The sequence below is a fragment of the Piliocolobus tephrosceles genome, chromosome 16 (assembly GCF_002776525.5).
Source record: "Piliocolobus tephrosceles isolate RC106 chromosome 16, ASM277652v3, whole genome shotgun sequence".
NCBI lineage: Eukaryota > Metazoa > Chordata > Mammalia > Primates > Cercopithecidae > Piliocolobus > Piliocolobus tephrosceles.
Window position 1 is genome coordinate 52764074 of NC_045449.1, and position 22854 is coordinate 52786927.

General features: G+C 54.3%; 2 protein-coding genes and 1 long non-coding RNA gene across 24 annotated transcripts; 1 reads left to right on the forward strand and 2 right to left on the reverse strand.

Annotated features, from left to right (window-relative positions):
• Positions 1 to 1833: 1833 nt before the first annotated feature.
• Positions 1834 to 5750, reverse strand: LOC111525815. Its single transcript, XR_002726199.1, has 3 exons — positions 5620 to 5750; positions 1980 to 2171; positions 1834 to 1886 (listed from the first exon to the last, which is right to left on the reverse strand). It is a non-coding gene; the product is annotated as an uncharacterized LOC111525815 (long non-coding RNA).
• A 254-nt stretch (positions 5751 to 6004) lies between these two features.
• TMUB2 (transmembrane and ubiquitin like domain containing 2) lies at positions 6005 to 10768 on the forward strand. Of its 14 annotated transcripts, XM_023191427.1 has the most exons (5): positions 6170 to 6798; positions 6965 to 7066; positions 8079 to 8645; positions 9554 to 9939; positions 10159 to 10768. In XM_023191427.1, exons 1-4 carry the CDS (start codon positions 6764 to 6766, stop codon positions 9915 to 9917), a joined length of 1068 nt encoding a protein of 355 aa, XP_023047195.1. In that variant the 5' UTR covers positions 6170 to 6763; the 3' UTR covers positions 9918 to 9939; positions 10159 to 10768. The 14 variants fall into 14 exon arrangements, with proteins under 14 accessions (XP_023047200.1, XP_023047203.1, XP_023047199.1 ...); XM_023191435.2 differs by lacking the exon at positions 6170 to 6798 and adding an exon at positions 6020 to 6163 and having other exon boundaries at positions 7992 to 8645; positions 9554 to 10768; XM_023191431.2 differs by lacking the exon at positions 6170 to 6798 and adding an exon at positions 6026 to 6163 and having other exon boundaries at positions 9554 to 10768.
• Positions 10769 to 10841: 73 nt separating this feature from the next.
• Positions 10842 to 18936, reverse strand: ATXN7L3 (ataxin 7 like 3). Of its 9 annotated transcripts, none has more exons than XM_031934395.1 (13): positions 18485 to 18936; positions 17014 to 17124; positions 16592 to 16745; positions 16220 to 16391; positions 15946 to 16043; positions 15416 to 15438; positions 15064 to 15130; positions 14830 to 14858; positions 14449 to 14517; positions 14128 to 14171; positions 13812 to 13883; positions 13561 to 13718; positions 10842 to 13457 (listed from the first exon to the last, which is right to left on the reverse strand). In XM_031934395.1, exons 2-13 carry the CDS (start codon positions 17062 to 17064, stop codon positions 13309 to 13311), a joined length of 1086 nt encoding a protein of 361 aa, XP_031790255.1. In that variant the 5' UTR covers positions 17065 to 17124; positions 18485 to 18936; the 3' UTR covers positions 10842 to 13308. The 9 variants fall into 9 exon arrangements, with proteins under 9 accessions (XP_031790255.1, XP_023047192.1, XP_023047194.1 ...); XM_023191424.2 differs by having other exon boundaries at positions 16592 to 16724; positions 18485 to 18929; XM_023191426.2 differs by lacking the exon at positions 18485 to 18936 and adding an exon at positions 17785 to 18373 and having other exon boundaries at positions 16592 to 16724.
• Between the last annotated feature and the right edge of the window lie 3918 nt (positions 18937 to 22854).

Consider the following 22854-nt stretch of genomic DNA (forward strand, 5'->3'; position numbering starts at 1 on the left):
CAGCTACTCAGGAGGCTGAGGCAGGAGAATCACTTGAACCTGGGAGGCGGAGGTTGCAGTGAGCCAACATCGCATCACTGTACTCCAGCCTGGGCAACAGAGTGGAACTTGGTCTTAAAAAAAAAAAAAAAATTAGCCAGGCGTGGTGGCGCATGCCTGTAGTCCCAGCTACTTAGGAGGCTGAGGCAGGAGAATTGCTTGAACCCGGGAGGTGGAGGTTGCAGTGAGCCACGACCACACTATTGCATTCCAGCCTGGGCAACAAGAGCGAAACTCCGTCTCAAAAAACAAAACAAAACAAAACAAAAACAACTCAGTAAAACAGAGCCTCTAGCCTCTGCCAAATTATCTGGCCTTCTTTTTTTTTTTTTTTTTTTTTGAGACAGAGTCTTGCTCTGTCACCTGGGCGGGAGTGCAGTGGCCGGATCTCAGCTCACTGCAAGCTCCGCCTCCCAGGTTTACGTCATTCTCCTGCCTCAGCCTCCGGAGTAGCTGAGACGGGGTTTCACCGTGTTAGCCAGGATGGTCTCCATCTCCTGACCTCGTGATCCGCCTGTCTCGGCCTCCCAAAGTGCTGGGATTACAGGCTTGAGCCACCGCACCCGGCCTTATCTGGCCTTCTGACTTCCCTTCTTCCTTCCAAGGTTCATCTCCAGCCTTAGTAAACAAGTCACCAGTTGCTGGATGTGACCTGCTCCTCTTTGCTTTCAGGTTTTGCATGGGTTATTCCCACTGCTTGAAATACTCTTCCATATTTTTTGGTCTGGTCAAGGCTGATTTGGCCCTCAGGACTCAGTTCCAATAACACTGTCTCTGCAGAGCCCTCCTTGGTACTTATTTAAGTGCCTGTGTCTGTCTCAACTAGGCTGAGATTGGTACTGTATTTCTTGAACGGGTATTTTGGTAAATGATTGTGGAAGGAGGAACATCCATGAGCCTGGGGTCCATCTATGTGCTCCCTCCGTCCCCAAGTGATGAATGGTGTCTTAAGCAGTGGTCACCACATATGGTCTCTGAGGGCCCAGCCACCAACTGCCCAAATCCCCCAACTTCTTCCTCTTGTCCCAGAGTCAAAAGTACCACAATACAGCTTTCGGAAGAAGCTTTTCAAAGCAAGCCAGTTTTTATGAGTGCAAATAAATGATTAGTGCATGAAACGAAAGTACGGATGTTGTTTGGTTTAAATGTAACAGAGGTCCCCATCGTTCCATGTTCATTCCCCACCCGCTAGTGCTCTTCTGTGGTTTTCAAGTTTTCTGCATTGAGCAAATGTTACAAGAAAAACACAAGGGCCAGGTGCTGTGTAGTCCCAGCTACAAGGGAGGCTGAGGCAGGAGGATCACAGGACCCCAGGAGTTTGAGACCAGTCTGGGCAACACATTGAGACACTGTCCCGAAAACAATTTTTTTTTTTTTTTTGAGACAGGGCCTCTCTCTGTTGCCCAGGTTGGAGTGTGGTGGCATGATCACGGCTCACTGCAGCCTCAACCTCCCACACTCAAGCAATACTCCCAACTCAGCCTCCCAAGTAGCTGGGACTACAGGCATGCACCATCACCGGTCTCACTATGTTGCTGAGGCTGGGGGAAAAAAAAAAAAGGCTCAGCATGGTGGCTTATGCCTGTAATCCCAGCACTTTGGGAGGCCAAGGAGGGGGCAGATCACTTGAGTCCAAGAGTTTGAGACCAGCCTGGGCAACATAACAAGATCCTGTCTCTAGAAATTAAAAAAAAGGAAAACACAAAATACTTAGCCAGGTATGGTGGTGCAGATGGTGGTCCCAGCTACTCAGGAGGCTGAGGTGGGAGGATCGCTTGAGCCCAGGAAGCAGAGGTCGCAGAGAGCTGAGGTCACAGCAAGCTGAGATTGTGCCACTGCACTCCAGCCTGGGCGACAGAGTGAGACCCCATCTCAAAATAAATAAATAAATAAAAATAACAGAAACACAAATCCCCTCACAGACCCAGAACCTATAGTACCTATCACAGGAGGGAACTGGGGAGGGGCTCCCAGCAGTCTTCTCCTTAGTCAGCAGTCTTTTTGCTGAGGGATCCTGGGGTCTCCAGTCCCATTACCAGTTGGAGTTACACAGTGGAGACAGGGATCCAAAGTCCTGGGGTCGGCCTCCTGCTGCAGCTGCCCAACCTTCCCTCCTCCAGGAGAATTGTTATCTGTGGGATTCCATTTCATCAACACAAAGACAGTTTTTTTTACCTTGCTATGCAGAATGCAACACCCCGTTTCTGGATGAAATTTGTGCTTTAGTTTTACAGAGCCAAAAGGCCTGACAGAAGAAAAAGAACTCCTCCCTAGAGAGGGAGGCTGGGAGCCTCACTCTCTCTCAGAGGCAATGCTGAACTTTCTACCCCTTTACAGCAGACGGACCACAGCCAGCTCAGCCTTTTCTGATATATTTACAACTACAAAAGATACGGTTAAAAAAGAAAAATACTTGGGTGCGGTGGCTCATGCCTGTAATCCCAGCACTTGGGGAGGCCGAGGTGGGTGGATCGCCTGAGGTCAGGAGTTCAAGACCAGCCTGGCTGACATGGTGAAACCCCTTCTCTACTAAAAATACAAAAATTAGGCCAGGCGTGGTAGCTCACACCTATAATCCCAGCACTTTTGGAAGCCGAGGCAGGCGGATCACCTGAGGCCAGCCTGGCCAACATGGTGAAACTCTGTCCCTACAAAATTAGCCAGGTGTGGTGGTACGCACATGTAGTCCCAGCTATTCAGTAGGTTGAGGCAGGAGAATCACCTGAACCTGGGAGGCGAAGGTTGCAGTGAGCCGTGATCTCCTACTGCACTCCAGCCTGGGTGACAGAGTAAAACTCTGTCTCAAAAAAAAAAAAAAAAAAAATTCAGGGTACAAGGCCAGGTGTGCAAATCCTGTTGGTGAGCAAATCGCCTCTTTGGGGATAATTTGGCCACTTCCTTAAACACTGTTCCCAGTTGCACAAAAGGCAGGCTACATACAGGAATATTCCTCTCAGCACTGCTTGCAACAACTACTCATGTTGGAGTGGTTAGACAAATCCATATTACCCATGGCAGGAAAGAACTAGGGAGGGATTCCAAGTGACCAGCATGTGTACTGCCTTGGGAAGATCTCCCAGAGTGGTTTTTATTGATTGATTGAAATGGGGTCTTTCTGTATGCCAGGCTGGAGTGCAGTGATGCAATCACAGCTCACTGTAGCCTTGATCTCCTACGCTCCAATGATTCTTCCACCTCAGCCTCCCAAGTAGCTGGGGCTACAGGCACACACCACCAGGCCTGGCTAATTTTTAAATTTTTTGTAGAGACAGCGTCTTGCAATGTTGCCTATGCTGGTTTCAAACTCCTGGGCTCAAGTGATCCTCCCACCTCAGCCTCCCAAAGTGTTGGAATTACAGTCTTGAGCCACCATGCTCAGCTGTTCTCCTTTACTTTTTTTTTTTTATTTTGAGATAGAGTCTCACTCTGTCTCCCAGGCTGGAGCATAGTGCCATGATCACAGCTCTCTGCAATCTTGACCCTAGGGTCAAGCAATCCTCCCACCTCAGCCTCCTGAGTAGCTGGCTTATGGCTCACTGCAGCCTTAACCTCCTAGGGTCAATCATCCCACTTCAGCCTCCTGAGTAGCTGGGACTACAGGCACACGCCACCATGCCCAACTAATTACTTTTTTTTTTTTAGAGATGTGGGTCTCACCATATTGCCCAGTCTGGTCTTGAACTCCTGGCTCAAGGGATCCTCCTGCCTCGGCCTCCCAAGGTGCTGGGATTACAAGTATGAGCCACTGTGCCCGGCTTTGTGAATGCACTTATTGCTACTGAATTGTAAACTTGAAAATAGTTAAAATGGTACATTTTATATTATGTATATGTATATATTTATCTTTAGAGATAGAGGTCTCCCTGTGTTGCCCAGGCTGGCCTTTAACTCCTGGGCTCAAGTGACCCTGCTGAGTCAGCCTTCAGAGTAGCTGGGACTACAGGTGCATGCCACCATGCCTAGCTATGTTTATTTATTTATTGAGATGGAGTCACTCTGTCGCCCAGGCTGGAATGCAGTGGCACGATCTCGGCTCACTGCAAGTTCTGCCTCCCGGGTTCACGCCATTCTCCTGCCTCAACCTCCCAAGTAGCTAGGACTACAGGCACCCGCCACCACGCCTGGCCTATTTTTTGTATTTTTAGTAGAGACGGGGTTTCACCGTGTTAGCCAGGATGGTCTCGATCTCTTGACCTCGTGATCTGCCCATCTCGGCCTCCCAAATTGCTGGGATTACAGGCGTGAGCCACCGGGCCCAGCAGCTATGTTTGTTTTACCACAACGAAAGGACTTACAAAAAAGAAGCTAGACACTGAAGAGAATACACAGTTGGATTCCATTTATAGCAAGTACAAAAACAGGAAAAACTAATGTCTGGTGACAGACATCAGAACAGTGACTACTCTTTGGAGGTTAATGGCTAGAAGAATGTATGAAGGGGGAGGTTCTGGGGTAATTATCTATTTCTTTCTTTTTTTTTTTTCCTGAAACAGAGTCTTGCTGTCACCCAGGCTGGAGTGCAGTGGCTCCATCTCAGCTCACTGCAACCTCCGCTCCCAGGTTCAAGCCATTCTCCTGCCTCAGCCTTCTGAGTAGCTAGGATTACAGGCGTGCACCACCACGCCCGGCTAATTTTTGTATTTTTGTAGAGATTTCACCATGTTGCCTAGGCTGGTGTTGAACTCCTGACCTTGTGATCCGCCTGCCTTGGCCTCCTAAAGTGCTGGGATTACAGGCGTAAGCCACCCCGCCGGGCCTAATTATCTATTTCTTGATCTAAGTGCTGCTTCTGCCAGTGTTCAGTTGGTACATGCCACCAAGCTTTTTGCTTATGTTTGCCCCTGTATGCATTATTTATCCTTTAATCATTAGTTCTCCAAAATCCTCAAACTCCAGCGCCTTTTTTTTTTTTTTTTTTTTGAGACAAGGCCTCGCTGTCGGGTGGAGTGCAGTGGCTCAGATCATAGCTCACTGCAGCCTCGAACTCCTGGGCTCAAGCGATCCTCCCATCTCTGTCTCCCAAAGCGATGGGAAAAAATTTTAATTGCGTCCAAGCGCGGTGGCTCACGCCTGTAATCCCAGCACTTTGGGAGGCCGAGACGGGGGCGGATCACCTGAGGAAAGGAGTTCGAGACCAGCCTGATCAACAGGAAGAAACCCCGTCTCTACTAAAAATACAAAATTAGCGGGGCGTGGTGGCGCATGCCTATAACCCCAGCTACTCGGCAGGCTGAGGCAATACAATCGCTTGAACCCGGGGGGCGGTGGTTGCAGTGAGCCGAGATCGCGCCATTGCACTCCAGCCTGGGCAGCAAGTGCGGAACTCCGTCTCAAAAAAGAAAAAAGAAAAAATTTTAATTGCAAAAATCCGAATAAGTTCTTGAAAGCTGGACTTTTCCCGCTTTTTGTGTCCTAAACCTACGCTGAATCTGTGCCTTCTTTGAAATGCTTTCCCGCCTTCTTTCTCCGGGTCCCACGCTACCTGGGGCCGCACTCTTCAAGCACTGGATGCTGACTAACTCGTCTCCTTATCTGTCTTCCCGACTGGCCCAGAGCTGAGTTTTTACTAATCCCGCTAACCTGTAGTTCGGTGCGCGTTGCAAAGCAGTAACGAATCCAATCAGCCCGGGAGGCAGACAGCAAGGCCGGAAGGCTGGAAAGGGAAACGTCACACCGGCTCTTCCCAGCGGAGCCAGCCCGGGCATCCTTACACAGACGCAAAGCCACGCCCCTTTCCCCAATTACCTCCCCGCTAACTCCTCCCCCTGGCCCCGCCTCTCACACGGATTGTCTAAGTCCCCGCCCACCAGGCGTGGCCCCGTTCTGGGAGGACCGCAATCCCGCCAACAATGACTCCGCCTCCGCCCCGCCTTCCGCTGAGAAACCTGTCCCTTTTATTTAAAGAATACCTTTTACGTCAGCCCGCCTTACGTAGCTTTGCGTCATCAGTGCAAGGCGCGGAGGCGGGACTTCCTGTCCCTGGCATAACAGTTTCCGGGAGAAGCCGGAAGAGACTGGACCCTGAACAGAATCGCAGATTGCCAGCCCTTTTCCCGACCCCTGCGGAAAGACGAGTCCAGGGGCCGTCCTGGCGAGGTCAAAACATTTAGTCTGGCCTTTTCAGGTGAGGACTTCCCCATCCAGGCACAGTGCCGGTCAAATCCCCCTTTAATTTCCCATGACTCCCCGCGTCCTCAAGCCCCGCCCCCAGTGCCCCAACCCCGCCCCGAAGTTTGAGGGGTGTGGACGGTTTGTGACCCCCTTAGCTGACCCTACCCCTCACGGGCCGGGAGAGCTGGGCTTATCACGGAGGCCAGGGCCAGGGAGCCCTTCGGTTCGGGTGAGCCCATGGACCCCAGTCCAACGCCGCGGGAATAGGACCATCCCAACGCGAAACCTTCGCCTCAGAAAAAGGGTGCGGGACCCCTCCTCACCGTGCGGTCACGGTACGGACAGGGTAGATCACAGGCTGAGGGACAGAGTAAAGACCTCTCAGGCCGGACACCAGGAGTCCTGCTGGGCCCCTCCCCACGAGAGTTCCCTGTGTCTTTGCCAGCCGTTTTCGTCTTTCTTCGTCGCCGTTACTTTTTCTGTAAATCATGGTTAATGACATTAACCTTCTTGACATCAGGGGTTAGTTGTGGGTGTGATATATAATTGCTACCATTTATTGAGCAATTGCAATTTGCACTGTGCCAGGCACTGTGCTAAGTATTTTGCTTCGATGATTTCACGTCATCTTCAAAACAACCTCATGAGGTAGGTACTGTTTTAAACCCCATTTTACTGATGAGAAAGCTGAGGCTCTGAGAAAGTTGTCTGAGGTGATATAGCTAGTAAGACGCGAGACTGGGGTTATAATTAGTTGTTGTTTTTCTAACTCCAGGGCCGGTATATTAAATAAGGATGTTGATGTGTTCCACAGATATTCTTTGAGCAACTACTGGGGCATTATATTGGACACTTCAGTACCAAGAGAAATACATACGATCCTTGTCTACCAGGAGTCTAAGAGAGAGATGGAGAGGTAGATAAGTATAATGAAGTTTTATAGGTGCTGTGAGAATAGTCTGATAATGATAATCACCAGACTGGATTTGCCCAGGGACAGCTGTGAAAGCAGCAGATTCTCCAAGGGACATAGTAGGTACTCCAGGGAGCAAGCAGGGACCCTTCCTGCCTTTCTAAGAAACTGCAGCAGCAGAACCTTCACAGTGAAAGAAGAGAGACTGAGATATGGATTGTGAGAGTTGTTATGGAATCCTCTTCAAATCACTTCCACGTGGGAAGTGGTCATTGCAGGAGTGGGCCCATGGTGACCCAGGAGGGTGGTGCTTCTGGTGTCTGTCCCATGTTGCTCCCCAGGGCTTGCCAGAAGTTTCAGAGGTGGCACATAATGTTTGCTGCATAGTGTCTGCTCGCGACCCCTACAGAGTTGCCCGTTTGAGGTTGTCTGACTCTGCTTTTGATGGTAGGTCAGTTTTCTTTGACTCTTGACATCTGGCAGCCTGGATCTGTGACCAGAAATGAAATAGGCTGAAATGAGACAATCTGGCAGGGATGGCTAAACAGTGCCTCTAAGCGTGCCCCGCAGTAAAATATTCCAGACTTTTGGGTCTCTCTGAAGCGACTTTGGAGGCTGCTTAGGAGACATATTTGCTTGACCAAGTGATAGAAATCCTAGAGAAACTCAGGCCTCAGCAAAGGTTTTTCCTCATTCGCCAAAAAAGCAACAACAGTAGCAGCAGCAGCAGCAAGGCTGTGGGCTTTTCCTGCTGATCCACGCTCATTGGGAAGTTGGAGTGTGAGAGAGGAAGGTCACAGAACCTGAAAGCAAGAGTTTCACAATAGAGGCAAAGGGTACGATAGGTCTTCAGCTTTACGTTGGGGTGCCAGAATTAGGAAGGTTTGTGCCCCCTTTTACAGAACACTGAACTCCTTTTTTTTTTCAGGGCTGGGTCAGTTAGAACCTAAACAAACTAGAGACCTGGTTGCAACCCTTCAGGCTCTGCTGATGCTGTCCCCCTTTGTTCCTGCAGCGTGGACCCTGCCGGCAGCCAGGCCATGGAGCTCTCTGATGTCACCCTCATTGAGGGTGTGGGTAATGAGGTGATGGTGGTGGCAGGTGTGGTGGTGCTGATTCTAGCCTTGGTCCTAGCTTGGCTCTCTACCTACGTAGCAGACAGCGGTAGCAACCAGCTCCTGGGCGCCATTGTGTCAGCAGGTGACACATCTGTCCTCCACCTGGGGCATATGGACCACCTGGTGGCAGGCCAAGGCAACCCCGAGCCAACTGAACTCCCCCATCCATCAGAGGGTAACGATGAGAAGGCTGAAGAGGCTGGTGAAGGTCGGGGAGACTCCACAGGGGAAGCTGGAGCTGGGGGTGGTATTGAACCCAGCCTTGAGCATCTCCTTGACATCCAAGGCCTGCCTAAAAGACAAGCAGGTGCAGACAGCGGCAGTCCAGAGGCCCCCCTGAGATCTGAGGATAGCACCTGCCTCCCTCCCAGCCCTGGCCTCATCACTGTACGGCTCAAATTCCTCAATGATACCGAGGAGCTGGCTGTGGCTAGGCCAGAGGATACCGTGGGTGCCCTGAAGAGGTGAGTGGCCTGGGAAGTGGGAAGCTGCTTGTGCTCATCCCCCAGCCCTTGGTTGCCTCTAAGGAGGCTGGTGCAGACGTAGGAGCTGCAGGAAAGTATAAGATCCAGCCCCTACTAAGGGCAGGTAGATACTTTCTTAGAAATATACCCCTCAAGCCGGGCGCGGTGGCTCCCAGCACTTTGGGAGGCCGAGGTGGGTGCATCACAAGGTCAGGAGTTTGAGACCAGCCTGACCAACATGGTGAAACCCCATCTCTACTAATAGTAAACAAATTAGCTGGGCGTGGTGGCACACACCTGTAATCCCAGCTACTCAGGAGGCTAAGGCAGGAGAATCGCTTGAACCTGGGAGGCGGAGGTTGTAGTGAGCTGAGATTGCGCCATTGCACTCCAGCCTGGGTGACAGAGTGAGACTCAGTCTCAAAAAACAAAACAAAACAAATAACACCTTTCATTAGTTAAGGATAAAGATGAGGGAGGCCGGGCACAGTGGCTCACGCCTGTAATCCCAGCACTTTGGGAGGCCAAGGCGGGCAGATCACAAGGTCAAGACATCAAGACCATCTTGGCCAAAATGGTGAAACCCCGTCTCTACTAAAAAAAAAAAAAAAAAAAAATTAGCTGGGCATGGTGGCGCATTCCTGTAGTCCCAGCTACTCGGGAGGCTAAGGCAAGAGAATTGCTTGAACCCAGGAGGCGGAGGTTGTAGTGAGCCAAGATCACGCCACTGCACTCCAGCCTGGCAACAGAGCGAGACTCCGTCTCAAAAAAAATAAAAATAAAAAAAATGAGGAAAAAAAAAATCCATCCTCTAATTTTTCCCTACTCCCCTGCTTTGTTGGTCCAGGCCTGTTTGCTTTCTCATTCCTCACCCTCTGTCTTTCCTTCCATGTCTTTCATCCTTACAGCAAATACTTCCCTGGACAAGAAAGCCACATGAAACTGATCTACCAGGGCCGCCTGCTACAGGACCCAGCCCGCACACTGCGTTCTCTGAACATTACTGACAACTGTGTGATTCACTGCCACCGCTCATCCCCAGGGTCAGCTGTTCCAGGCCCCTCAGCCTCCCTGGCCCCCTCAGCCACTGAGCCACCCAGCCTTGGTGTCAATGTGGGCAGCCTCATGGTGCCTGTCTTTGTGGTGCTATTGGGTGTGGTCTGGTACTTCCGAATCAATTACCGCCAATTCTTCACAGCACCTGCCACTGTCTCCCTGGTGGGAGTCACCGTCTTCTTCAGCTTCCTAGTATTTGGGATGTATGGACGATAAGGACATAGGAAGAAAATGAAAGGCATGGTCTTCCTCCTTTATGGCCTCCCCCCTTTTCCTGGCCAGAGCTGGGTCCAAGGGCCTGGGAGGGAGGGGTGGAAAGGATGTGATGGAAATCTCCTCCATAGGACACAGGAGACAGGTACGGGGCCTCCCCTTCTCATCCACAAGAGTACAGACGTCCCTTCTGTGCAAGCACAACTCAGGTAGAAATGAAGATGTCATCTTCCTTCACTTTTAGGGTCCTCCTGAAGTTCAAAGCTGCTGGCCAAGCTCAGTGGGGAGCATGGGCTCTGAGATTCCCTCCCACCTGTGGTCCTGGCTCTTCCCAGTGTCCTGCATGTCTGCCCCCAGCACCCAGGGCTGCCTGCCAGGGCAGCTCAGCATGGCCCCAGCACACCTCCATAGGAATCCTGGAGTATCCTTCCATTTCTCAGCCAAATACCTTTTGAGACTGAAATCACACAGGCAGGAATGAAGATTGTGCCAGCCTTCTCTTATGGGCACCTAGCCGCCTTCACCTCCCTCTACCCCTTAGCAGGAACAGGGTGTCCTCCCTTCTTTCAAAGCACTTTGCTTGCATTTTATTTTTTTAAGAGTCCTTCATAGAGCTCAGTCAGGAAGGGGACAGGACACCAAGCCAAGCCCCCAGCATTGGGAGCGGCCAGGCCACAGCTGCTGCTCCCATAGGCCTCAGGCTATAAGCAAGAGACAGCACTGGCCCTTGGCCAGCGTCCTACCCTTCCCAACTCCAAGGACTGGGTATGGATCGCTGGGCCCTAGGCTCCTGCTTCTGGGGCTGTTGGAGGGTCAGTGTCTGTGACTGAATAAAGTTCCATTTTGTGGTCCTGGAGCCTCTTTCTGTGACAGAGAATGACTGCACTGCCCCCAGCAACATGGTAATGAGGGTAGGTAGGCCGGGGCTACCAACGGGAGATGCAGTTTATTTACACCAGCAGCCATGGGGGCAGAGGGAATACACAGCGTTTACAAAGTTAGCTACCTGTACAGAATGGATTACATATGCAAAAATAAAAATCTCAAGACCACAGGACAGCGTGAGCCCCACCCCCCTCCCCCAATGACCCCAGCATGCGGTAATGCCAGGCGGGTGGCCCCTGGGCATGCGGGGGGGAGTGATGCATGGAAGGAAAAGCCACCGGCCATGGAAATTAGTACAGAACCCCCCCACACACACTCAGACACATGATAGGATACAGGGCGGACGACACCTAGCCGGGGTGGGAAGGATGGGAATTGAAACCCACACAGCCTGCTGTTAAAGGGAGGGGAGTGGGGAGCTCCTAGCCCCTGTTCAACTACATGGTAGGGGGGCACTCTCTCCCCAGAAGGAAAAGGGTTTGTTCCCTCAGGGTCCCTGCTGGACCAAGCCCATCTCTTACCCAGCCTGGGCAGGGGGCTCTGCCCTGAGGGCGGGCCAAGGAACAATGGGGAAGTTTATGTGGACAAACCAGTTCCCAAACTACTTCCCACTTCTCCCTCCTCCAACCAGAAGGGGGAAAAAGGGAGAAGCCACAGGGCAAAGAGTGTATTAGGGCCTGAGCTGCAGCTGCCTCTCAGAAGGGAGAGTGGCCCACAGCCTTCCTCCCTTCACCTTCAGCCCACTCCCCAGACTGCATCTGGAAGCGGCTGGAGGCCTGCTGAGATCCTCCTCTCCCTCCGGCCTCCCCTCGGAGGGAGAAGGCTACGGAGGGCCAAGAACGGAGGAGCCCAGGCCCCAGGATTTATTCTAACTCCTGCCAAAATCTGTTTGGCTTTTTAAAAAATAATCACAATTTGTGGGTTAAAAACCAATTTGCAACCAGGCATGAGCCACAATCAGAACCACCCCAGGGGGAGAGCGGAGTTCCAGACAGGGCATTGCAGCCCCATCTCTGTTGTTCCCTTAACCCTCTAGGGTCCCTAACCCGATCAGTCCAACCAGTCCTGGGTACTAGCTACCCAAATGTGGGATGGCTCCTCTTGGGAAGAGGGCAGGGGACATGTCCAGGAAGTGCCAGAGAACTTGGCTCAGGGTCACCTCCACCCGTGTCAGTCAGCTCTGCTCCCAGCCCAGGTCGCGGTCCTCCAGCTTGGCTCCTGGGAGTGGTGGTGCCCGCATGGAGGGGGGACGGTACATCTCTTCAGGATGTAGACCAGGCAGGTGGGCACACTGGCATGACAGTCCCAGAGAGGGGCAATGACACCCCTTCCCCTCCACTGACAACCCGGAGCACAGAGGCCACCCTCTCTTCCCACCCGACTCCTAGCAAAGGGGGAGAGGCATGAGATTAGGATTTTCCTCACAGCCCCAAACCACAAGTACAGAATAAATAACTTAAAAGCGCTAAGGAAGGGAAACAGGGCAGGCTTTGGAGGCAGGAGCGCCGAGAGAAACTGAAGCCGGTCAAGGTGAAGGGGGTGGAAGCAGCAGTTGGGAACCTGGGCTGCCCTGGTAGGGCAGTGGGGCAGGATGGGCAGGAGGAACACGGGGCCACCCCAGGAGGGTGAGGCTGGGTCCCTTCCTGGGGCAGGGAATGAGGTAAGAAAACATTTCAAATAAAGCAGCACCGTTCCCTCTCACCTTGGGGCCCCATCCTCACCAGCCCTGAGTCAGGGAGGAGAGACAGGGGGAGGAATTCTGACACTTCTCCCTCTTGCTACCCTCCCTTTCCCATTCCTTGAAGCTGTAGAGGCTGGAGGCCCTTTCCTGGCACCCAACAACAAAAGGACAGCTCCTGCTGCCAAGGAGGCCCACGGGGACTGAGGGGAAAGGGCTGCCCCTGTGAGGGGCAGGGAAGGTGGCGGCAGTTCTGGACGCCCACCTCAGCAGACAGCACTCTGTGCCTGCCTACCCCTGGGACTGGGGGCATTTGATAGGATTCTGCACACAGACAGGACATGCCCAGCCTTGCCCCTCAGCTCCAAGCACCGGACCCATTCACATTGCTGAGGGCGGCCAAGGCAGGCCCCCTCCAGGCTCAGCTTCCAACCCACAGCCTCCCGGGTCGCCACACTGCCCCTCAGCAGGGCTTAGTCCAGTTCCTGGGGTGGGGGGCAGGCAGTGCCCTGGCACAGCGCCCAGGTCAGGCCCCTGGCCTAGCTGGACATCCAGTAACTCACAGAATAAATAGGAAAACCGCCTCCCCACCAAACTTATGTCCAAGGCATAATATGTCCAGGTCTGAGTCCTGCACGCCGAGGAGTCGTGCTCCATTGCAGAGGACTTTGACACCCCCCAGGGGCGCATAATCGGATCCTCTGCCTGCCTGGCCCACCAAGCTTCCCAAGCCCCAACCCCCAGCAGCCGTCCATTTGCCAGGCTATGCCACCTGGGTGGGGGTCAGGAGAGAGGGCTCTGCTCAGCCAAAGGCTATCCCTTGCACCCAAGTCAGTTGATGTCATCATAGATGCTGGGCGTCGGGGGTGCCGGTGGCTTTGGCTTCTTCTTCTTGTTGGAACCTAGGCCGGAGGCAGTCCCTACCAGGCTCAGATGGGATTTCTTTTTCTTGGTTTTCCGTGACTCAGAGCTGTTGGTACCTGTAGAGAAAGAGACACAAGGGATGAGAGTAGGGTTGTGGCAGGAGAGGTGGCACTCCCATGGCTTCGGGCACAGCCCCTGGGGCCCAACTGTATCACGTACCTAGACCCCATCCCTGATTTTCACTCGTCTTGGAGGAGCCTGAATCAGAGGGTGAGAGGTCAGAGGAGCCATCCCACTGAAGCCGGCTGATCAGGGCCTGGCTGTCAGTCATGTCAAAGCTGTCATTATCCAGGGAGCTCTCGACCTCTGGAAGGACGCTGGAAAGGGGATGAGCCAAAGAAGGGCTTTAGAGATAGCGATCATCACCCTAACTGGTCATAACCCCCCACCCCTCCTGTAGGGCCACTTACGCCGAGGGCCCGAGGAAATAAATCCGCACAGTTCGCCTCTGCTCATCTGTGTGCTGTGGGCAGCGTAGGGACCTGGTGTGAGGCAAGGCAGGGAGGGGTCTGAGGAACTCAGGTAAAGCCCCTCCCCTTGGCAAGGCAGGAGCCACAGGCACAGACAGGGAAGGGATGAGTGCAGATTCGTCCCCAGACTGTGGCCGAAGGCCTGATCATTAGAGGAGGGAAGGGGAAGGGCAGGAGCCCCATTGCTGAAGTCCGACCCATGCCCATGGTGAGTGTGCAGGAGGCCCCTGGCCCCCTTTCTAGGTTCTGTGCTCACCTTGTGCACATCTTCTTGGTGTGTTCAGAAATCACCCCACATTGCTGGAAGAGGAATATAAGCTGAAAGGAGGGATGGAGGGAACCTACTCTAGATGCTAGATGTTCCCTTCTGTATAAATGCTAGAAAGCACAAGCAGAGATGGCTCCAAGGTGTCCAGAGCAGACAGTCCCAGGACACTATGGGCCAGGAAACCTAATTCCAGAGAGAGAGAACAATATGGCCCTGACTGCTATGTCACCAGCTTCCTCCCGGGTCTTGACCACTGCCTATGGCTCCAGCCCACTCCCAAGGGCCTTCTCCCTTGCCGGTCCCCCTCACCGTGGTTAGCAGGCTGCGAAGCTCCTCTGGCCCCAGGGTCTCATAGCTGATCCCAGTTGAATTGTTATACTGCAGGAGAACCAGAGGTACAGGTTAGAGAAGGAGCAGAGAAAAGACAGGGGCAGGGGGAAGCGAGAATCAGTCCCTCTGGTGCCTTTCTAAGCAAGAGGCTTTAGGACAACCCTGCTGTTTTCCAAGTGATTTCTCTCATCCCACCTGTCTATGGATAAGGGGTGGGACTCAGAAAGAACATAAATATATAAGATCCAAATAGCTCATCAGTGCCTCTGGCTGTCAGCATTCCGATCCCTACTTGTCCAAATCCCTACCACCTCATAACCAGGACAATGAGAGCAAGTGCGAGGGGCGGCCCATACTCACCTTAAAAGGATCCGAATTGCTAAGTTCCCCTGAAGAAGAAAAAAGAAGGGGAAGGGTGTTTGATGCAGAGGTACAGACAGAGAACCCTGAAAATAACCAGAGAGGAAGTGGGGGTGACAGAAGGATCACAGGCCCTCCCTCAATTCCCCTATCCCCGGGCCCCACCTCCACCCCCCGGCAATGAGTCCCAGAAGACGCAGCTAGAAGCATTCCCATTGCTCCGGCCCCACTTACCATTTTTGTGTTTTAAAGACTTGGATCTTCGAGGGGAATTGGGGTTCTGGAATGGGAGATACCATAGCTTTGGGGAAAGGGTAACGATAAGGGGGAGCCGAGAACCCAGGGAAGGAAAAAAGATTTGACAAAGCAGCATCCTCAAATTCCTACTCTTCCTCCCCAGTAGGAGGCCTGTCTACCCATGTGCCCTCCCCCGCCCTCCATTCCCACCCCCCACCCGCCCACCACAGACACTCTCAAGCCCCCAATGACCTCAGCCTTGAGTCAAGACACTTGAGGACTCCCTGCCCAAAGGGGAGGGTATCTGTCCTTTGCCCATTAATTCCCCAATGCTTGCCCCGGCTCTCACCTTGTCTGATTTCCTCTTCTTGGCTGAGGGGGAACAAAAGCATAAAGAGCAGGGTTTCGGTTAAGTTCTCAATCTAAAAGCATCTCAAGAAAACCGTACAACAGGCTGGGCGTGGTGGCTCCCACCTATAATCCCAGCACTTTGGGAGGCCTGGGCGGGTGGATCATGAGGTCAGGAGATTAAGACCATCTTGGCCAATATGGTGTAACCCCATGTCTACTAAAAACACAAAAATTAGGTGGCCGTGGTAGCGCACGCCTGTAATCCCAGCTACTCAGGAGGCTGAGACAGGAGAATCACTTGAACCCGGGAGACGGAGGTTGCATTGAGCTGAGATTGCGCCACTGCAACCCATCCTGGGCAACAGAGCGAGATTCCATCTCAAAAAAAAAAAAAAAAAAGAAAAAGGAAACCGCACAACTATACTCTCTCTTCATCATTCAAGACAACAACTTGTGACCACTTTATACCCAATTCCTGCTTCCCACCTCATCCCAATGCTCCCCAAGTTTCCCCAGATCCCCAAGCACCTTTCTTTTCCGAGCCATAGGACCAGTCGTTGTCATTGATGTCATCATTATCCTCTTGGTCACTCTCAGACTTATTCATATTGTTGCTATTGGCAATCCTGCCAAAGGGAGGGAAGAAAAAGGGTCAAGGAGGTCCCCCCGCTCTGCCCCCAACTTCAGAGGCACGTGGGGTATCTGGGGCCAAGTAAAACCCACCCTCTGTACCCCCCCAATGCCCCCGGGGGGCTACACCATGGCACAGGCTGCAGAGAATGGGCAGCTCTGGTTCCCTCACCGGCGGTTGGCGATTCGGCTGCTGTTCCGACCCATTCCCAGGCACTTCTCCAGATGGGGAGCAAAGCGGGAGGCGGCAATGCTGCGACTGCAATTGGGGCAAACACACTCCTTGCTCTTCCACTGGTTGAAAACCTGTCCAAAGATGTCCAACCCCGGCTGGTCCACGATCTCTGGGGACAGGAGAGGCTGGCGATCAGGGTTGGCAGGGGACCCTCTCCTCTTGTTCCCACCTGGGGTCCCACGGCCTCTTCAATCCCTCCCCCGGCTCACAGGAGCTCCAGATGCTACATCTAGCACAGTTTCCAGAGAAGGAAACTCCAAACAGTCCCAGGGAAGGGCTGGACTGCTGCTCCTTCACCCTGAAGCTCACCAAAATCCTTCATGCTATCAGGGTCCGTGTCGTCCAGGAAGAAGTAGCCACACTTGACAGCCCGGTGTACCTCAAAGCAGAATCCCAAACAAGAATCCTCGACCAGGTCCGCATATATCTCCTGAGCGATGGCCTGGGCCCCAGGGGAGAACATCTACGGTCACAAGAGTCACAGCCCCCTGGACTCTCACCAACCAAATCTGCTGCCAACTGGCCCCAGCCAAAAATCACGCTTTCTTTGCCATTTTCCCCATCTTGACTTTGTGTTCTTTCTTCTTCCTGGATCCTTGGCCTTTTCAGCTGGCTATTCCCTTTAAGGAACAAGGCTGACTACCCAAATTCCTCTTTGGTGTGGATGCCAGATATAGCGACGTAGAGACATCAAGAGAAAGAACTGGAGGCACACGTGGGGGAGCCCTCACCTCTAGTTTGCTGTTATCCAGGCCAGACAAAGACATTTCCTCCATTTTCATTTGTAAACTCTTGTGGAGACGGCGCTCTGACTGCTCATAGCACAGCGGGCGGCAACACGGCTGCACACACGGGGGTGGGGGTGTTGTTGTGAGTCCAAGGCACCTCTGAAGGCGGCCACCTTCCCTCCCACTTCGCTGCCCAGAGCTCAGTCCTGGCATCAGGGTCTCTCCCTCCCCAAGGCCCAGGCTCACTAAGTCTGGATGGTCCTTCAGGGCCTGCAACCTAAAGGGAGCCTAGTCTTTCCAGGCCTGAGCTCAGGCCCTGGACTCCACTGCCAATCAGAGTCTGGGTCTATAGGAGGCAGCAGCTCACCCTAGGTCCCCAAAACTCAAACCCCTCTTTGATACCCATGGTGCAATGCAGCAGGGGGAGGAGAAGGAACTCCAAGGCCTCAAAGCAAACCCACAGGGTGTGGCAAAGAACTGCACAGACTCCTAAATACCCCCCCCCCCTTCCCTAAAGACTCTCCTCAGAGTCACCTCTGCTTTCAGCCAGGATGTCCACTTGGGGGGGTACTGCTACCAGAAGTAGAAATGGCCCTAGGACCCTACAACCTTCACCCCACTCTGCTTTCCCTTGAAATCAGCCTGCCACTCCACGAGGGAAGCAGAGCTCACAGGAGCCTAGAGCTAAGGAACATTTCTAGCCACCATGAGCAGGAGCGGCGGGGGGGGGAGAGACCGGTGGGGTGGCACGCCAGGAGCGGGCACTCCCCTTACCTGTTCTTCCTTTAAATAACCACCCGCCCTCCCTCAGGACCAGCCCGGAAGTCTCTCCAAGAGCCCCAAAGTCCAGGAACCCCCACCCAAGGATTCAGACACAGCACCCACAGCCCAGGGCCCCTCGGAACGGTGGGTACGAGTTTCAGGAGCCGCCGGCCTAGAGTGGGGTGGGGACTGACGAATGAGCCGGGGGCACTGGGAAGGGTAGGAGGCCGGGCCTCGGCTCTTCCCCCGTCCCTGCGGCACTGCTGCTGCATCATACCGACTGGGGGGAGGAGAGCCGAGCCGCCGGGGCCGGCGCCGGGCCGGGACAGACCGACCCCCAGAGAGTGGACAGAGTGGGACGCGTCCCGGCCCCTCTCCTTCCCCGCCCGCCAGCAGCCCCGGCCGGCCGGGGAGAGGAGTCCGGGAGGGTGTCTCTATTGTCCCGGGGGCTGGGGCCTGGCTCCCTAACAAAGGCCCCGCGCCCCCTCCCCGGCCGGCCCTGCCCCGCCCAAGGGGGACCCAGACGGGGGAGAGCTGGGGGCCCCGGCCCGGCCGGGAAGCTGGGGGAAGCCGGGCGTTTCCGCGTCGCCCCGGGGGGAGGGGAAGGGGCGCTGACCCAGACCTGGGGGGAGGGGGCCCAAGCCCCGCCTCGGGCCCCGCCCCCCGCCCCCCGCAGGCCCCTCCCCCGTCCCCGTCTCCGTCCCGTACTCACCCCGCCCGGGGGGCCGCGCCGGGGCCCGGCGGCCTCTCAGGGCCGCGTCCTCCGGCGGCGGCGGCGGCGGCGGCTGCTCCGGAGCCCCATGTCCGTCGGTCCGTCCTCGCCTCTCCCCGGGGCCCAGGGCCCGGGGCCGGGGGGTCGGGCCGCCCCCCCGCCTCGCCGCCTCACCGGGCGGCCATGGCCCCTTCCCCTCCCTTCTTGTCCCGTCGCCGCCTCCTCCTCCTCACCTCACCCCGCCCGCGCGCAGTCCGCGCGCCGTCCGCGCGCCCCTCCCCCCGCCCCCCACTCCAGCCCGCCTCTCCCGGGCGGGGGGTGCGGCGCGAGCCCGGAGCGCGCGCGCGTGTGCCGCGACCGGAGGATGGATGGATGGAGCGAGCGAGAACGCGAGCGTGCGCGCGCGCGCCCCTCTCCCCCTCCCTCCGCGCGGGCGCGAGGCCAAGCGCGAGCGCGCTCCAACCTCCTCCTCTTCCTCCTCCCGCCCCTCCCCAACACCCCGCCCTCCCCCTCCCTTCCTCTTCCTTCTTTCGCTTTCGCGCGCCCAGCGACTGCTCGCGCCTGCTAGAAGGGCCCGAGCGCGTGCATCTGCCCCGCGGCCGCAGCTCGGCAGCATTTGCTCCAGGGGGCGGGGACCGGGAGGGGAGGAGGGGCGCCACGCCGCCGTCCAAAGTACCGGCGGACGGGGACGGGGGCGGGGAGATGGGCGGGGCATTCGCGGACCTCCCCGACCAATCGCCGGGAGGCCTCGACCCGGGAGGCCCAATAAGATGGGGGTGGGTGGGGCGGCGTTCAAGGTGAGGTGCGCGGTGCGCTGGGGGCGGAGACGTTGTGCAGTCCCGGCCGGCTTGGGGGCGGGGGCAGCGGGTGGCGTCGAAAGAGAGCGCCGGCTCCCAGCCGATCCTGGGACGCCTTCCGGCCCAGGCTTCCCCGCCCTTCCCTCGGGGCTCCCCGCTCTCTCCCCCCCCAACCCTCCGCTCCCCCCTTTACCCCGAGGCGTGCAGCCACTTCTGTGAAGAGGCCAGACTTGAAGTGGGGCGCAGTTAGGACCTCGGGGCGGAAAGCCCGTAGAACCGAAGGGGCTCGCCCGCGCCTCAGTTCTCCCGGTTTCTGGGCGGGTCTCAGCCCACGCCAGGCCTGCGAACCAACAAGAGGCCGAGATGAGGGTCCGCTGCTGAGGTCGGAGGCCAAGCTGCGCCCTTCTGCGCGGAGCGCCCTCCCCGCCCCTCATCCTAATTTAGATCCCACACCTGCTCGCCTTTCCTGCTTCCGGAACCCACGCTGGACCCCCCACCCCTCAAGACAGCCTGCCTGGCACTGGCCAGATCCTTCCCCCGACCCAGTGCTTTTCCCCTGGGTGCAAAGTGTCCCTATGCTCAAGCTCTCAGTCCCTCTTTAGGAAGGAGCGGGCCTTTTCCCAGCCGCGGTGGATGGCTGGATTGGCGCTTTCATCTCGGTTACTCTGTGTCTGGTGTCCTGGAACGGTTGTGTGACAGCCCTCTCCCCTCAAGAAATAAGATTAAAAAGGAGGATAGTCTGAAATCACATACTTGGAGCCATCTTTGGTTTTTAGTTTTCAGCAAGTATTTTATTCTCACCGATTTTTCCTGAGAAACAGCAAACATTTATTTGGGTTTATTTATTTATTTATTTGAGACGGAGTTTCACTCTGCCGCCCAGGCTGGAGTGCAGTGGCCGGATCTCAGCTCACTGCAAGCTCCGCCTCCCGGGTTCACGCCATTCTCCTGCCTCAGCCTCCCGAGTAGCTGGGACTACAGGTGCCCGCCACGTCGCCCGGCTAGTTTTTTGTATTTTTAGTAGAGACGGGGTTTCACCATGTTAGCCAGGATGGTCTCGATCTCCTGACCTCGTGATCCGCCCGTCTCGGCCTCCCAAAGTGCTGGGATTACAGGCTTGAGCCACCGCGCCCGGCCGAAACAGCAAACATTTATTAAGGCGATATTCCAGAGTAGTTAAGATCAGGCGTCTGATTTGAATTTAAATCGTTGGACCTAGCAAGTGAGTTTCCTGTGCCTCAGTTTCCTCTGTTGTCAGTGGGCATAATGATAGTCCTATCTCATTGCGTTGCTGTAGTGATTAACAAGTCAGTGCATGTGAAATTCTTAGCTCTGTGTAAGTGCTTGGTAAATCTTGGCTGTTATTCTTACGGTGCTCCAGGTGCTGGGATAAAAGATGATATAAGACAGTTGTGCTTCTTCAAGAAGTTCACTGTCTTGTAGGATAGACAGGATAATAATTGCAAAAGAGTGTGACGAAAACAGCAGAGAGAGAGAGAACAGAGGTAGCCAGAAGGAGACATCAAATAATGTAAGAGAGTTGGTCAAGAAAGGCTTCTTGGGTCGGACGGAGTGGCCCAGGCCTGTAATTCCAGGACTTTGGGAGGCCAGGAGCTCAAGACCAGCCTGCAAAAATGCAAAAATTAGCTGAGTGTGGTGGCGTGCTCCTGTAATCCCAGCTACTCGGGAGGCTGAGGCAGGAGAATCGCTTGAACCCGGGAGGCGGAGGTTGCAGTGAGCTGAGATTGCACCACTGCACTCCAGCCTGGGCGACAGAGCGAGACGCTGTCTCAGAACAAAACAACAAAAAAGAAGAAAAAGAAAAACTTCTTGTAGTAGGACATGAACCAGGTGACGGTAGGCCAAGAAAGCATTGGATATCCCCAACCGGAAGCTTCAGAAGCATGGATCAAGCTGGAACAGAGGATTGGGTGGCAGAGTAGCTGGAGGTGAGCAGGCTGGATCACACGGGACAAAGCAAGTAGGTGTTGAAAGTTTCGCCTGTAAGCCATGAGGAGTCCTCAAGGGGAATCATTCACCAGACTTATATTTTTAGTAGATCATGCTGGAGTGTGGTCTGGAGAATAACTTAGAAGCGGTAGGTTTTTTTGTTTTGTTTTGGTTTGGTTTTGGTTTTTTAGCGTTTCGCTCTGTCACTCAGGCTGGAGTGCAGTGGTGTGATCTCAGCACACTGCAACTTCTGCCTCCCAGGTTCAAGCGATTCTCATGCCTCAGCCTCCTTAATAGCTGGGATTACGGGCACACGCCACCTTGCTCAGCTAATTTTTGTTTTATATTTTTAGTAGAGACAGGGTTTCACCATGTTGACCAGGCTGGTCTCAAACTTCTGACCTTAGGAAATCCACCTGCCTCAGCCTCCCGAATGCTGGGATTACCGGCATGAGCCACTGGGCTTGGCCAAAAGCAGTAGGTTTTTGTTACTGATTGAGATGTGTGGAGGAAAGGAGAGGGAGGTCTGGAAAACACCTTTAACTAGGATGGGGAACTCGGGAAGACATGGGAGGACACAGGATGACTTCAGTCTGGGATGTATTGAGGTTTCTGTGGGATCAGCTGATGGAGACCCGAAAGGTGATTGAACTTAGATCTGGCACAGAGAAGTAAGCTAGGTTTTCAGGAACTTCAGCAACATAGCCTCAGCCTTCTTTTTCTCTTATCTCACACCTCCTTTTCAGGAATTCTTCCCACCAGTGATGCTGATCTGTTTCTTACCTAAATATGCCCAGCACATTCTGCCCTAAGGAATTTGTGCCATGGCCAGAAAATCCTCCTGGCTTCTCCCTGTTTACCTAAATCTTTCCTCATATCCCCACCCGTGGCCATCCTCATACCAAACTTCTGTACAACTAGACTGTACTATTCATTCGGTGCTTGGCCTGGGCTGCTCTGTGATGGTGACCTCTTTGGGCACGTGACAGTCTTCACTGTTAGCACCAGTTCATAAACACTAAGGCCTGAGCTGGTCCTGACTCTGGGTGAGACCCTGGGGTTACAGCAGCAAGCAAGAGAGACACACAAACCTTGTCCTAGCATGGCTTACAGCCTAGCAAGCCCTGATGGGAAGGAAATAAGGCCTAAGTGTGAAGGCATTCAGGCTGCTGAAGAAACATATAGTGTGGAGACCCTTTTTCTCAGGAGCTCAGGGAAGGAAGTGGTCTTTTAAGTGGAGCCCTGAATTAACTGGGCAGAGAGAACACCATGTCTATAGACCCTGGGAGAGAGCATGTTATGTTCGAGACATGAATGGCCAATGTGGCTAGAGCCAGGGCAGGGCTAACGGGGCAGCAGATCCCCTAGGGCCTTGTGGGCCAGACTTATTCACCCACTCAACAAATCCTTCTTGGGTGTCAAATGTATATCAGGCAGTTTCAGGTGCTGAGATTACTGTAATGAACAAGCAGATAAGGTGTCTTCTACTTGGTGAGATAGATAATAAACAAATACATAAACAAGATGGAGGAGGCCTCTCTAGAGCAGGTGGTTGGGAAAGGCTTCTTTGAGAGAGGACGTGTGAGTTGAGGCCTAAAGGATGAAAAAAACATCAGGTATGTG

What these genes read in the sequence shown, in the direction of transcription:
- TMUB2 (XM_031934398.1), top strand. Translation starts at nt 6,764, where the DNA reads ATGATTTCACGTCATCTTCAAAACAACCTCATGAG. An exon ending in TCTAAGAGAGAGATGGAGAG is followed by an intron (nt 7,067 to 8,078) that starts GTAGATAAGTAT and finishes TTGTTCCTGCAG; the next exon opens with CGTGGACCCTGCCGGCAGCC. An exon ending in ACCGTGGGTGCCCTGAAGAG is followed by an intron (nt 8,646 to 9,553) that starts GTGAGTGGCCTG and finishes TCATCCTTACAG; the next exon opens with CAAATACTTCCCTGGACAAG.
- ATXN7L3 (XM_031934393.1), bottom strand. Translation starts at nt 17,223, where the DNA reads ATGCCAGGACTGAGCTCTGGGCAGCGAAGTGGGAGGGAAGGTGGCCGC. An exon ending in CTATGGCTCGGAAAAGAAAG is followed by an intron (nt 15,439 to 15,945) that starts GTGCTTGGGGAT and finishes GTTCCCCCTCAG; the next exon opens with CCAAGAAGAGGAAATCAGAC. An exon ending in ACCAAGAAGATGTGCACAAG is followed by an intron (nt 13,884 to 14,127) that starts GTGAGCACAGAA and finishes GCCTCACACCAG; the next exon opens with GTCCCTACGCTGCCCACAGC.